Source organism: Oncorhynchus mykiss, chromosome 14, assembly GCF_013265735.2.
Source record: "Oncorhynchus mykiss isolate Arlee chromosome 14, USDA_OmykA_1.1, whole genome shotgun sequence".
Taxonomy (NCBI): domain Eukaryota; kingdom Metazoa; phylum Chordata; class Actinopteri; order Salmoniformes; family Salmonidae; genus Oncorhynchus; species Oncorhynchus mykiss.
In genome coordinates this window covers 7505975-7522303 of record NC_048578.1, presented here as the reverse complement: position 1 = coordinate 7522303, position 16329 = coordinate 7505975, and the positions used below count along the sequence as shown (strand labels likewise).

The following is a 16329-nucleotide window of genomic DNA, read 5'->3' as shown; positions in this document are numbered from 1 at the left end:
TTCCTTCTACATGTGGGGCCATTTCAGCACCATGGTCATGGACAGCGGCTCTTGGCAAATAGCGTTTATTTCAATGCTTAGCAAATAGTTTCCTATTGTAGAATATTTTCATGCAACGTGTATTTTACTAGACCCTGTTTGTTAATATCTCACTGACTTTGTTTTGTCATATTTACATTGGCTTAGTTGTTGATATAAGAACAATACGGTAGTTTTTCGTTTGTAAACTGAAACCTTAAGTATGTTGTACTGTTTTTATTTCATGTAGTTTAGTGCATTGAACTCAGAGGGACGCTGTTGGTCAGTGTGTTACAATTTTAGAGCAGATTTGCAGCAGTACCTCCCCCATCATCTCGATATATTAGAGAGAGAAAGACCCGCACAGGGCACGCAGTCCGGGTTGGAGGGAACACTAACACGGTGACTCAGAACTGCGATTCTTTTGTTCAACCTTGGTGGATTTTGGGACCATTTTTTTACGTTTTGCACTGGAAACCAGTGGAATATTACAGACTTCTATACGGATTATAACGTTTGTGTTGTTTGATATCGCAGAGAAAATGTCGGACAGAACAATGACACGGCAAGTACTGTTGTTTATCTCGGTCCTCTCTCTCAGTTCAGTGAAGGGGCAGGTCAGTTACTCCATCCCAGAGGAAATGGCGAAAGGCTCTTTAGTCGGTAACATCGCGCAGGATTTGGGTTTAGATATCAAAAGACTGAAATCAGGTAAAGCTCGTATTTATACTGGAGACAGCGCAGAATACATCGAGTTGAATAAAGAAAGGGGAGTTCTCCTTATCAAAGAGAGAGTAGACCGTGAAGCGCTCTGCGGGCAGACGACGCCTTGTGCACTGGATTTTCAGATTTCTCTTGAAAACCCGATGGAATTGTACCCGGTAACTGTTGAGATCACAGATATAAACGATAATGCTCCCAGTTTTAAAAAGGCTGAGAGAAGAGTGGAAATCAGTGAGTCGGCGGTGATAGGCTCTAAATTTGTGTTAGAGAAAGCAGTAGATCCAGACATTGGTTTAAACAGTCTCCAAACCTACTCGCTGAAACCCACAGACAATTTTATTCTGAAATTACATAGTCAGGCCGACGGAAGTAAAAAGGTAGAGATGGTTTTACAGAAACCTTTAGATAGAGAGAAACATGAGCATATGTCGCTGTTGTTAACTGCTTTGGATGGAGGCAAGCCTCAAATGTCTGGGACGATGCAGATACACGTAACCGTGTTAGATGCAAACGACAATGCGCCGGTTTTTACCAAAACCATTTATACGGCAACAATAACAGAGAATTCACAAAAAGGAACGGTTGTCACTACAGTTAGTGCTTCTGATGCAGACAAAGGCACAAATGGTGAAGTGTCCTATCTAATTTCGAATAGTATGGACAGTGGTTCAGAATTGTTTCATATAAATGCAGATGGGGATTTGATATTAGATGGCCCAATTGATTATGAAAAAGCCAGAAATTATCAGATTGATATAGAAGCAATAGACAATGGAGGCCTTTCAGACTCAAGTAAAATAATAATTGATGTTATTGACGTGAATGACAATAGTGCTCTTATTAATTTGATTTCCAAGTCCGGTTCAATACCAGAGGATTCCCGTCTGTACACAGTAATAGCTATGATGAGCGTGAACGACCCTGATTCAGAAAATAATGGTAAAGTTCACTGTGGCATAAATGAGAACGTCCCATTCACTATTAAATCAACATCTAACGCCTTTTACAGTCTAGTAACGGATAGCGACTTGGACCGAGAGAGGGCCTCTGAGTATAACATCAGTGTGACGTGCTCTGATGAGGGCGTGCCCTCGCTCTCCAGCAGCGTCACTCTCACCTTACAGATATCAGATGTGAATGACAACGCGCCTGTCTTTGAGAGGAGCTCATATGAGGCCTACATTATAGAAAACAACACACCGGGCCTCTCTATATTCACAGTGAAAGCCAGAGACGCTGACTGGAACCAGAATGCCCGTGTTTCTTACATACTGGAGGACTCCTCGGTTAACGGAGTGCCCGTTTCCTCATATGTGTCCGTTAGTGCTGACAGTGGAGTCATCCATGCAGTGCGCTCTTTTGATTACGAGCAGATCAAGGATTTCCAGTTCCGTGTAAAAGCGCAGGATGGAGGCTCCCCTCCTCTCAGTAGCAATGTGACTGTGAAAATAATGATCCAGGACCAGAATGACAACGCGCCTCAGGTTCTGTACCCAGTCCAGACTAGCAGCTCTCTGGTGGCTGAAATGGTGCCTCGTTCAGCAGATGTGGGCTATCTTGTCACTAAAGTGGTGGCTGTTGATGTGGACTCTGGACAGAATGCTTGGCTCTCGTATAAACTGCAGAAAGCGACAGACAGGGCGCTGTTTGAAGTGGGCTTACAGAATGGGGAAATAAGAACTATACGCCAAGTCAACGATAAAGATGTTGTGAAACAAAGGCTCACTGTTGTAGTGGAGGACAACGGGCAGCCCTCTCGTTCAGCCACAGTCAATGTTAACGTGGCAGTAGCGGACAGCTTCCCTGAAGTGCTCTCGGAGTTCACTGACTTTACACACGACAAGGAGTACAATGACAACCTGACTTTTTACTTAGTCTTGGCTTTGGCTGTAGTCTCATTTCTGTTCATCACATGTTTAGTGGTTATTATGTCAGTGAAAATATACAGATGGAGACAGTCTCGCATTCTCTATCATTCCAATCTCCCGGTTATTCCGTATTATCCACCACGTTACGCAGACACTTTGGGGACAGGAACTCTTCAGCACGTGTACAATTACGAGGTGTGCAGGACGACTGACTCCAGAAAGAGTGACTGTCAGTTCGCCAGACCCTGTAGTCAGAACGTACTGATAATGGACCCCAGTTCTACAGGGACGATGCAGCGGATGCAGAGAGAACAGAACATCCTGGATGAACCAGACTCCCCAATAGAGGTCTGTTATATTTAAATAATTTTTATTTTCCCTGAAACTGTATGTTTCATATACACTGCTCAAAAAAATAAAAGGAACACTAAAATAACACACCCTAGATCTGAATGAATAAAATATTCTTATTAAATACTTTTTTCTTTACATAGTTGAATGTGCTGACAAAATCACACAAAAATTATCAATGGAAATCAAATTTATCAACCCATGGAGGTCTGGATTTGGAGTCACACTCAAAATTAAAGTGGAAAACCATACTACAGGCTGATACAACTTTGATGTAATGTCCTTAAAACAAGTCCAAATGAGGCTCAGTAGTGTGTGTGGCCTCCACGTGCCTGTATGACCTCCCTACAACGCCTGGGCATGCTCCTGATGAGGTGGCGGATGGTCTCCTGAGGGATCTCCTCCCAGACCTGGACTAAAGCATCCGCCAACTCCTGGACAGTCTGTGGTGCAACGTGGCGTTGGTGGATGGAGCGAGACATGATGTTCCAGATGTGCTCAATTGGATTCAGGTCTGGGGAACAGGCGGGCCAGTCCATAGCATCAATGCCTTCCTCTTGCAGGAACTGCTGACACACTCCAGCCACATGAGGTCTAGCATTGTCTTGCATTAGGAGGAACCCAGGGCCAACCGCACCAGCATATGGTCTCACAAGGGGTCTGAGGATCTCATCTCGGTACCTAATGACAGTCAGGCTACCTCAGGCGAGCACATGAAGGGCTGTGCGGCCCCCCAAAGAAATGCCACCCCACACCATGACTGACCCACCGCCAAACCGGTCATGCTGGAGGATGTTGCAGGCAGCAGAAAACGTTTTCCACGGCGTCTCCAGACTCTGTCACTTCTGTCACATGTGCTCAGTGTGAACCTGCTTTCATCTGTGAAGAGCACAGGGCGCCAGTGGCGAATTTGCCAATCTTGGTGTTCTCTGGCAAATGCCAAACATCCTGCACGGTGTTGGGATGTAAGCACAAACCCCACCTGTGGACATCGGGCCCTCATACCACCCTCATGGAGTCTATTTCTGACTGTTTGAACAGACACATGCACATTTGTGGCCTGCTGGAGGTCATTTTGCAGGGCTCTGGCAGTGCTCCTCCTTGCACAAAGGCGGAGGTAGCGGTCCTGCTGCTGGGTTGTTGCCCTCCTACGGCCTCCTCCACGTCTCCTGATGTACTGGCCTGTCTCCTGGTAGCGCCTCCATGCTCTGGACACTACGCTGACAGACACAGCAAACCTTCTTGCCACATCTCGCATTGATGTTCCATCCTGGATGAGCTGCACTACCTGAGCCACTTGTGTGGGTTGTAGACTCCGTCTCATGCTACCACTAGAGTGAAAGGGGCGGGGCGGCAGCATAGCCTAGTGGTTAGAGCGTTGGACTAGTAACCGGGAGGTTGCAAGTTCAAACCCCGAGCTGACAAGGTAAAAATCTGTCGTTCTGCCCCTGAACAGGCAGTTAACCCACTGTTCCTAGGCCGTCATTGAAAATAAGAATTTGTTCTTAACTGACTTGCCTAGTTAAATAAAGGTAAAATAAAATAAAAATAAAAAAAGCATTGCCAGCATTCAAAAGTGACCAAAACATCAGCCAGGAAGCATAGGAACTGAGAAGTGGTCTGTGGTCCCCACCTGCAGAACCACTCCTTTATTGGGGGTGTCTTGCTAATTGCCTATAATTTCCACCTGTTGTCTATTCCATTTGCACAACAGCATGTGAAATTTATTGTCAATCAGTGTTGCTTCCTAAGTGGACAGTTTGATTTCACAGAAGTGTGATTGACTTGGAGTTAAATTGTGTTGTTTAAGTGTTCCCTTTATTTTTTTGAGCAGTGTATGTCTAATGTAGGCTATCGGTGATTTTATCTGTTTGAAATCAAGTCTGTGTACCTGGCAAGTTTCCATGGTCGTAAATGCTCCATATTCCACTAATATGTGGTCATTTCAGCACCACGGGGTTGGACAGCGGTGGTTTGCAAATAATCTGTATTTCAATCAGTGAGCCTGCAGTTTTCTAAAGTAGCAGTTTCACTCAACCTTGTTTGTTCACATCTCAATGACATATTGGTTTTCATTTATCATTAATACATTGGCCTGTTTGTGTTGTTAGCATAGTTGTACTGTGTTTTATAGTTTGGAGACTCAAACTTTCTCAAGTGTGTTCGAATATTTTTTTTTTCATTATATCTGTAGTTCAGTGGGTTGAACTCATAGGGACGCTGTTGGTTAGTGTGTTGCAGCTTCATAGCAAATGTGTCGCAGTACTTCCCCCATCATCTCGATATATTAGACAGAGACAGAGCGGCACACAGAGCGCACAGTCCGGTTTACAGAGAACACTAATACCAAGATACAGAGCTGCCATTATCTTGTTCCAAAATGGTTTATTGTTGAGTCGTTTACCTTTGATGTTTTGAACTAGAAACGAATGCAATATTACTGACTTCTTTACGGATTTATAACCTGCTTGTTGTTTCATGGTGAAGGGAAATGTCGGACAGAACAATGACACGGCAAGTACTGTGGTTTATCTCAGTTCTCTCTCTCAGTTCAGTGCACGGGCAGGTCAGTTACTCCATTCCGGAGGAAATGGCGACAGGCTCTTTAATCGGTAACATAGCGCAGGATTTGGGTTTAGATATCAAAAGACTGAAATCAGGTAAAGCTCGTATTTATACTGGAGACAGCGCAGAATACATCGAGTTGAATAAAGAAAGGGGAGTTCTCCTTATCAGAGAGAGAATAGACCGTGAAGCTCTCTGCAGACAGACGACGCCTTGCGCACTGCATTTTCAAATTATTTTAGAAAATCCCATGGAATTCTTTCGAGTAACTGTTGAGATTACAGATGTAAACGATAATTCTCCTAGTTTTAAAAAGAACGAGAGACGTTTTGAAATTAGTGAAACCGCTGTTACTGGCTCTACGTTTATGCTGGAGAGGGCGATGGATCCTGACGTTGACGTTAACGGTCTCCAGACCTACATCCTTAAACCCACTGCTAATTTTCAGTTAAAACTAAAAAATCAACCTGACGGGAGTAAAAAAGTAGAGATGGTTTTACAGAAACCTTTAGATCGAGAGAAACAGGAGCAGATATCTTTAGTCTTAACCGCCCTTGATGGAGGTGAGCCTCAGTTGTCTGGAACAGTGCAGATACAAGTCATTGTATTAGATGCGAACGACAATGCCCCGATTTTTACGCAGGAGATATACAAAGCAACCGTTGTTGAAAATTCGCCGAAAGGAACCTTGATGGCAAAAGTCAGCGCATCTGACGCGGATAAAGGATCAAATAGTCTCGTTAGCTATTCTTTGTCCAGCAGTACTGATCTGTTTGAGTTAGACAGCGACAGTGGTGAACTTAGACTCATTGGTCAAATCGATTATGAAAAAGCTAAACATTATCAAATGTTTATTGAGGCAATGGATGAGGGAGGACTATCCGATTCGAGTAAAATAATCATCGATATTATTGACGTCAACGACAACAGTCCCGTTATTAATATAATGTCAAAGTCTAGTTCAATAGCTGAGGACTCAAGCCCAAATATGGTTATAGCTATGATCAACGTTAACGATCCGGACTCTGACCACAACGGTCAGGTAAACTGTGGGATAAATGAAAATATTCCCTTCACCATTAAATCTACATCTAATAGATTCTATAGCCTTGTGACTGACAGTGACTTGGACCGAGAGAGAGTCTCTGAGTATAACATCAGTGTGACGTGCTCTGATGAGGGCGTGCCCTCGCTCTCCAGCAGCGTCACTCTCACCTTACAGATATCAGATGTGAATGACAACGCGCCTGTCTTTGAGAGGAGCTCATATGAGGCCTACATTATAGAAAACAACACACCGGGCCTCTCTATATTCACAGTGAAAGCTAGAGACGTTGACTGGAACCAAAATGCCCGTGTTTCTTACATACTGGAGGACTCCTCGGTTAACGGAGTGCCCGTTTCATCATATGTGTCCGTTAGTGCTGATAGTGGAATCATCCATGCAGTGCGCTCTTTTGACTACGAGCACATCAAGCTCTTCCAGTTCCGCGTAAAAGCGCAGGATGGAGGCTCCCCTCCACTCAGTAGCAATGTGACTGTGAAAATAATGATCCAGGACCAGAATGACAACGCGCCTCAGGTTCTGTACCCAGTCCAGACTAGCAGCTCTCTGGTGGCTGAAATGGTGCCTCGTTCAGCAGATGTGGGCTATCTTGTGACTAAAGTGGTGGCTGTTGATGTGGACTCTGGACAGAATGCTTGGCTCTCGTATAAACTGCAGAAAGTGACAGACCGAGCGCTGTTTGAAGTGGGTTTACAGAATGGGGAAATAAGAACTATACGCCAAGTCAATGACAAAGATGCTGTGAAACAAAGGCTCACTGTTGTAGTGGAGGACAACGGGCAGCCCTCTCGTTCAGCTATAGTCAATGTTAACGTGGCGGTGGCGGACAGCTTCCCTGAAGTGCTCTCGGAGTTCACTGACTTTACGCACGACAAGGAGTACAATGACAACCTGACTTTTTACTTAGTCTTGGCTTTGGCTGTAGTCTCATTTCTGTTCATCACGTGTTTAGTGGTTATTATATCAGTGAAAATATACAGATGGAGACAGTCTCGTGTCCTCTATCATTCCAATCTCCCGGTTATTCCGTATTATCCACCACGTTACGCAGACACTTTGGGGACAGGAACTCTACAGCACGTGTACAATTACGAGGTGTGCAGGACGACTGACTCCAGAAAGAGTGACTGTCAGTTCGCCAGACCCTGTAGTCAGAACGTACTGATAATGGACCCCAGTTCTACAGGGACGATGCAGCGGATGCAGAACGAGAAGAACATCCTGGATGAACCAGACTCCCCACTAGAGGTTGGTGTTAATTAAAATGATTTGTACTATTTACTCAAGTGTTCTTGGTAACAGCCTTTTCGATGGTCTGAAATTCGTCATATGCCTGTTGCATTTTCAGATCGCCTACTCGTGTCCTTCTCAGCACCAGGGCTGTGGACAGCGCCGCTTTTCTTTCATTGCGCTCCAGTGAGATTTTCATTCAAACGTCAAAGTGTGATGTAGAACTAAAGTCAGAGAAGGTTCCCACTGCATAATTCACATCTACACGAGTGTGTCAATATTTTCCCGCTTGTCTAGAACTATTTAAATCTATTTTGAGCAACGACTGATAGGCCTATGTACTTTCAGTGTGTTATGTTGGTGACATGATTCAAGTGAAGACGTGTTGCTGTTTGACTCCGTGGTAACATTCAATCGCCCTACCTCACTCACATTCATCTCATCATACTCCTCTGATGTAGTGTGTTATCATTTATTTTAGATTCTGCATTAGCTTCTTGTTTAATATTTCATGCAATTTGCTTGCCATAGGATATGCTTTGTGATGTTACTTTAACTTAATAGAAAGCTGAAGCATTTCAGAGTATATATGGCAGTCGATTTAAATTGACAGTGATGAGAATTAAGGTCGTGTAATGTTTGATATTTTCTGTCAGTGGGCTAATTTAAACTTGAAATTGCCATTGTTGACTGGAAATACCTCTATACATTTTATTGAATTCATTTTGTGTAGTTCATTGCATTGAACTCAAAGGGCCGCTGTTGGTCAGTGTGTTGCAGTTTTAGAGCAGATTTGCAGCAGTACCTCCCCCATCATCTTGATATGTTAGAGAGAGAAAGAGCCCCACGCAGAGCGCACAGTCCGGGTTATAGAGAACACTAAGCACGGAGACAGCAGCCTGAGATTCTTTTGTTCCAGAATTGTGCATTTCTTTGTCAATTACCTTTGATGTTTTCAACTGGAAAACTAATGGAATATTGCAGTCTGTTTTACGGATTATATAACCTGCTTGTGGTTTCATGGTGAAGGGAAAATGTCGGACAGAACAATGACACGGCAAGTACTGTTGTTTATCTCAGTCCTCTCTCTCAGTTCAGTGCACGGGCAGGTCAGTTACTCCATTCCAGAGGAAATGGCGAAAGGCTCTTTAGTCGGTAACATAGCGCAGGATTTGGGTTTAGATATCAAAAGACTGAAATCAGGTAACGCTCGTATTTATACAGGAGACAGCGCAGAATACATCGAGTTGAATAAAGAAAGGGGAGTTCTCCTTATCAAAGAGAGAATAGACCGAGAGGCGCTCTGCGGACAGACGACGCCTTGCGCCCTTGATTTTCAAATGATTTTAGAGAATCCAATGGAATTATATACAATAACGATTGAGATCACAGATATAAACGATAACGCTCCCAGTTTTGGAAAAAGTGAAATGAAATTTGAGATTAGTGAAATTGCAGGTACCGGAGCCAGATTTATGCTGGAGAGGGCAGTGGATTCTGATGTTGGTGTTAACGGTCTTCAAACCTACGCCCTTAAACCCACTGATCATTTTAAATTACAACTGAAAAACCAGCCAGACGGTAGTAAAAAGGTAGAGATGGTTTTACAGAAGCCAATAGATCGAGAGGAACAAGAACATATTAAATTAGTGCTAACAGCAATGGATGGAGGCGAGCCTAAGATGACTGGCACGCTGCAAATCCATGTCACAGTACAAGACGTGAATGACAATGCTCCGGTTTTTACCCAGGAGATTTACAAAGCCACGGTTGTGGAGAATTCTCCTAAAGGAGCCGTGTTAACTACTGTCAGTGCATCTGATGCGGACAAGTGGTCTAATAGTCTTGTTACCTACTCTTCATCAAGTGGCACCGCCGGTGTATCGGATTTGTTTGAGTTAGACCATGACAGCGGCGAATTGAAATTGATTGGTCATATAGATTATGAAAAACAAAAACATTATCAAATATTTATTGAGGCAAAAGATCAGGGAGGTCTTTCAGACTCAAGTAAAATAATTATAGATGTTAGTGACATGAATGACAATAGTCCTGTTATCAATTTGATTTCCAAATCAAGTTCAATACCAGAGGATTCCCGTCCGAACACAGTAATAGCTATGATGAGCGTGAACGACCCTGATGCAGAAAGTAATGGTAAAGTTCACTGTGGCATAAATGAGAACGTCCCATTCACTATTAAATCAACATCTAACGCCTTTTACAGTCTAGTAACGGATAGCGACTTGAACCGAGAGAGAGCCTCTGAGTATAACATCAGTGTAACGTGCTCTGATGAGGGCGTGCCCTCGCTCTCCAGCAGCGTCACTCTCACCTTACAGATATCAGATGTGAATGACAACGCGCCTGTTTTTGAGAGGAGCTCATATGAGGCCTACATTATAGAAAACAACACACCGGGCCTCTCTATCTTCACAGTGAAAGCCAGTGACGTTGACTGGAACCAGAATGCCCGTGTTTCTTACATACTGGAGGACTCCTCGGTTAACGGAGTGCCCGTTTCCTCATATGTGTCCGTTAGTGCTGATAGTGGAGTCATCCATGCAGTGCGCTCTTTTGACTACGAGCAGATCAAGGATTTCCAGTTCCGCGTAAAAGCGCAGGATGGAGGCTCCCCTCCTCTCAGTAGCAATGTGACTGTGAAAATAATGATCCAGGACCAGAATGACAACGCGCCTCAGGTTCTGTACCCAGTCCAGACTAGCAGCTCTCTGGTGGCTGAAATGGTTCCTCGTTCAGCAGATGTGGGCTATCTTGTGACTAAAGTGGTGGCTGTTGATGTGGACTCTGGACAGAATGCCTGGCTCTCGTATAAACTGCAGAAAGCGACAGACAGGGCGCTGTTTGAAGTGGGTTTACAGAATGGAGAAATAAGAACCATACGCCAAGTCACTGATAAAGATGTTGTGAAACAAAGGCTCACTGTTGTAGTGGAGGACAACGGGCAGCCCTCTCGTTCAGCTACAGTCAATGTTAACGTGGCGGTGGCGGACAGTTTCCCTGAAGTGCTCTCGGAGTTCACTGACTTTACGCACGACAAGGAGTACAATGACAACCTGACTTTGTACTTAGTCTTGGCTCTGGCTGTAGTCTCTTTTTTCTTTATTGTGTCCATCATAGCCATCATGTCAGTGAAATGTTACAGATGGAGACGTGAGCGCATGTTTTACAAATCCAACGGGAATCTCCCAGTTATTCCGTATTACCCGCCCCTTTACGCAGACGTAGGTGGCACTGGGACACTGAGACACGTATATAATTACGAGGTATGTGGAACTACTGACTCCAGAAAGAGTGATATGAAATACGTCAGACCTTACAGTCAGAGCATCATTAGTCTGGACGGAACTCAGACTCTCCCCCACGCGCAGAGGGACACACTGATCAATGATAATGAGGCTAACCAGGTGAGCATGATCAACTGGCTCTCATAACCTCAGAATATGAAGGATGTCACTGATTCTCATTTCATAACCTTACACTTCAATGATTTCAAACATGTATTCAATAATTGGCTGCAAAGAGATCTTTCTATACTTGGGAGAGTACTTCTGTCCAAGGCAGAGGGACTGTTTCGTTTTGTGTACCCCTCATTATCGTTGTGTGTAAATCCTGCTACTTGTAAAGAGTGTAAGACCTTTCTTGACTTCATCTGGAAAAATAAGTCTCACAGCCTAAAAAAGTCCTAGAAGAGTTGGATTTTGTTGACATAAATAACACTTTCAAGATAAACTGGTTGAAAAGATGTTTGATCAATACTGATTCAATATGGTATTTCATTCCAAATAATGTGTTTAATAAGTTGGGAGGGCTTCAAATTTTACTGAAATGTAATTATATTCCTGAAAGAGTACCTGCTAAATTGGCTAGGTTTCACCAACAATCTTTAGTGGCCTGGAAAATATGTTTCCTGCACAATTTTTCCCCACATAAAGCTATTTTGTGGAATAATTCAGACATAACTGTAAGGAATAAGTCATTGTTCTATCCCAGCTGGCATGAGAGGAATATGGACTTTGTCCTTGATGTTTTCGACAACAAGGGCAATATTCTCACATGTGAACAGTTTACAACAATGAAAGACTTTCCAATACCTTTCAGAGAGTTTATTTATGTGATCAAAGCTTTTCCCAGTGGCCTAACTACACTAGTGAAAACTCATCTTAGCTTTGGTAATGAGCACAACGTTTATCCAGAACTCATATTGGAAGTCGTGGGCTTACTTGAGAAATCTCATTGTAATAAATATATAAGACAAATGATTCATTCACAAAAAGAAAAAAAAAAACACTTCAATGATTTCACAAGCAAATGTTACTATGGTTCTGTTGCCCTGTGGTTATATTTCAAATATTGAGCACTGGGCTTCGCTCTAGAATGTCTGAACTGTGTTTCCTATGGATTTGATTAGTTCAACACTCTGACAGCTTTCCGTTGTGATCATGCCAGTACTGCGAATTCAGTGATAGTGCATAATGGCCTAATTGTAACCAGCATACAGTTCATGCTCAACAACCACCAGTTACTGTGTTGTGCATAACAGCTCATACATAAAAGTAAATGGCCACTGTCATCGCGCCTTTATAAAAGTGCATACGTATTTGGTTTTTGGATATGCGTATATTACGCATGGTTGGCGAGCGTATGTGCTTTGCATATTCTGTGTGTACTTTACACTCCTGAACTCAGAGGGCCGCTGTTGGTCATTGTGTTGCAGATTTGCAGTAGTACCTCCCCCATCATCTCGATATATTGGAGAGGGAAAGCGCTGAGAGAAAGCGATATTTTTTATTAGCGCGGAAACTAATGGAATAATACAGAGTTCTTTACGGATTATAATATGTGTGTTGTTTGATATTGTAGAGAAAATGTCGGACAGAACAATGACACGGCAAGTACTGTTGTTTATCTCAGTCCTCTCTCTCAGTTCAGTGCACGGGCAGGTCAGTTACTCCATTCCAGAGGAAATGGCGAAAGGCTCTTTAATCCATAACACAGCACAGGATTTGGGTTCAGATATTAAACTACATAAATCAGGCGTAGCTCGTATTCATACTGGAGACAGCGTAGAACACATCGAGTTAAAGAAGGAAAGAGGAGCTCTCCTCATCAAAGAGAGACTAGACAGTGAAGCGCTCTGTGGACAGATAACGCCTTCACACATCGTTGTTGAGCAGTGGTGATTTGAGCATGTGTATCTTGGTGGGGAAAACTCCCCAACATTTTTTTAGACTCATGCCAGCAAAGCCACCCCACAACAAAATACTAAACAATACATTATTTGCACTATAGCGGTGACAAACGGGGCCTACAATCTGTTGGGGCCTACGTAAAGCTGTCCCAACAGCAGGGCTTTCTTTTCAGCACCATGGAGTGAATCCTTACCGCTGTTACACCTGGCTGTCAGCGGAGCCTTGTCTGGCAGCGAAACAGTTCATTCTGCCTCATTTACTGCCTTTAGAAAAAACATAGCTGATATGTCGGACTTGCTTAAACAAACGTGGATTCTACTGACAATTGAGATGTATAAACTATGGCATAAGAGGACGACAAGCGGATAAGAGCCAATCTGTAACTTCAATTAAGACGTTAATGAGCAAGCAAGGACAGACATAGTCAATATAACTATTTGTTATGCACTTTGGAAATGTACAGCGACAGAATTCAGAACATGGGCCGTTCGTACAGTGTTCTACCTGTACTCCAATTCAGAACCGTAGGATAAATAAAGGGGGCATGGAAGCAGACAATGAAAGCTAATACAATATTCGATGATGACATTTCTCTAAAACAGGCGATAGGCTACATGTGCACCACCAACAGCTAACAGCTTACTACACAACATACACTTAGTATTACTTTCTTAGCTACAGTATACATATCTCCCTGGCATATTACATCATTTATGCAGCAGCATTCAAAACATTTTTGGACTCACCTTGTTGTGCTGTGCTCACTTGAACAGGAAGGTGGCGCGGCGGTCCTTCGTGGGCAAATTTTGTTATCAAACTTTATCATCAAGTCTGGCATTCTCTGGATTTATGGTGCTTTCAAGACAACTGGGTACTCTGAAAAAACTAGTTTGAATCATGACGTCAGTGATCTTCAGGTCGGAGCTCTAGAAAGAGGCCCCAGTTCCCGACTTGGAATTCAGAGATTGGATGACCGTTCAAAACGTATTTTCCCAATCGGGGATCATTTTTCTTCGAGTTCCCAGTTGTCTTGAACTAACTGATGTCGGATATTTCCCAGTTCCTAGTTTCCACTTGTTTTGAACGCGGCAGAAGTCATGCTGGATTGACAGCATGGCCAATGTTGAATGTTCATCCTTTTAAGCTTGGAAAAGAGACACATTTAAACCCATACTTGGACCACACACCCACTCCACGCTTGCAGTTAGCCACTGACTCATTCCAAACCACTCATTGTTGAATTTGCGATTTCCAACTTGTTGTGTAATGTTTATGTCCAATGGCCAAAGAGCACCGATATGTTTATCTATTCTATCTAATTTATCTTCATATAACAACGATCGAAAAGGATTTGCCAGTAGATTGTCGACTTGATTCATAATAATGACTCTTAGCTTGCTAGCTAAGATTTTGAAAGTATGATGTTGACATGATCAGTCCTTTCAAATCTACGATAGATATGTGATTTGACGTCATTTTATCTGTGGCCAATGACCTTGAGCCTTCTAATGTAACTCTATGGCAGCATTCAAGGGGCTTACATTTTCCAACTCTCCCGGTTGATTTTGCGGTGACATAGTGTCCCCATGAGTGACAGAACACTGAGCTAATCACGGCGCAACTAGAGAGCATTACTAACCCCTACGCTCCGTATTTTCCGCTGGCTACCCCACCACCACAGAAAGCACTGAGCTAGGCTGAAACATCTGCATTTTGGAGGTGCCTTACTCACGAAAGCAAAAAAGAGAATATGTTTGTATGTGGCTTTGTTAACTCAATTATTTATTTATTTACATTGTTAATGCCAAAATAACATGCAAAACAGGCAACCAAGAAAAAACAGATGGGGCTCACTGAATGATGGGTTGCCACTGTTCTGGAGAACCCCATGGAGTTGTTTTGAATAACTGTAGAGATCACAGATATCAATGACAATGCTTCCAGTTTTAACATGAATGAGAAACCTTTTGAAATCAGCTGTGATTTCATCTAAATTCGTGTGTAAGAAAGCATGGTATCCAGACAGGTTTAAATGGTCTTCAAAGCTACTCGCTGAAACCCACATACAATTTTGTCTTGAAACTCGAAAATCAGGTCGACGGGTGTAAAAAAAAGTTTTTTTTACAGGAACCTTTAGATCGAGAGGAACAGGCATCTTTAGTCTTAACTTCTATAGATGGATGAGAGCCTCGGCTGTTTGGTACTGGGCAGATACCCGTCACTGTTTTAGATGCAAACAACAATGCTCTGGTTTTTAGCAACCGGATTTTAAGGCAACTATTACAGAGAATTCCCCCAAAGGAACCTATTTGACGACAACTAATACATCGATTGCAGACAAAGACTCAAATGCTCAAGTGTCTTATTCCATATCGAATAATATGGATAGTGTATCAGACATGTTTCACATACATGCAAATGGAGAGGTGATATTAGTCGGCAAGGTTGACTTTGAAAAAGCCAAACATTATCAAATAGATATCGAAGCAATAGACAATGGTGGTCTATCAGATTCCAGTAGGGTAATAGTTGATGTTATCGATATCAATGACAATGCTCCAGTAACCAGTGTACTTTCGAAATCTAGTTCAATACCAGAGGACTCAATTCAAAATACGGTTGTAGCTATGTTCCGCGTCCACGATCCTGACTCTGATAGTTACAGTCAGGTACACTGTGGTATAAATGAAAATATCCCAGTTACTATTAAATCTACATCAAATGTTTTTTTTACAGCCTATTAAGACACAGTGACTTGGACACTAAGCCTCGCTCTCCAGCAGCGTCTCTCTCACCTTACAGATATCAGATGTGAATGACAACGCGCCTGTCATGGAGTCATCCATGCAGTGCGCTCTTTTGACTATGAGCAGATCAAATATTTCCAGTTCAGCGTAAAAGCGCAGGATGGAGGCTCCCCTCCTCTCAGTAGCAATGTGACGGTGAAAATAATGATCCAGGACCAGAACGACAACGCGCCTCAGGTTCTGTACCCAGTCCAGACTAGCAGCTCTCTGGTGGCTGAAATGGTGCCTCGTTCAGCAGATGTGGGCTATCATGTGACTAAAGTGGTGGCTGTTGATCTGGACTCTGGGCAGAATTCCTGGCTCTCATGTGAACTGCAGAAAACGAGAGACAGGGCGCTGTTTGAAGTGGGCTCAAAGAATGGGGAATAAGAACTGTACGCCAAGTCAGTGATAAAGATGCTGTGAAACAAAGGCTCACTTTTGTAGTGGAGGACAACGGGCAGCCCTCTCGTTCAGCTACAGTCAATGTTAACGTAGCGTTGGCGGAC

At 43.2% G+C, this 16329-nt stretch overlaps 1 protein-coding gene across 23 annotated transcripts in view; it reads left to right on the top strand.

Annotated features, from left to right (window-relative positions):
* LOC110488686 (protocadherin gamma-C5-like) overlaps nt 1-16329 on the top strand; it is a 207731-nt gene that overhangs the window by 117788 nt on the left and 73614 nt on the right. The window contains exon 1 of one of the 23 annotated variants that reach the window (XM_036942800.1): nt 374-2957. The exons of 19 other annotated variants lie outside the window; for them this stretch is intronic. In XM_036942800.1, the coding sequence (XP_036798695.1) occupies nt 561-2957 (2397 nt within the window). In that variant the 5' untranslated portion in view covers nt 374-560. Of the gene's footprint in view, nt 1-373; nt 2958-4751; nt 7840-8660; nt 11250-16329 lie in introns of those variants that run through there. 3 more of the 23 variants (XM_036942805.1, XM_036942806.1, XM_036942803.1) reach the window with 3 other exon arrangements.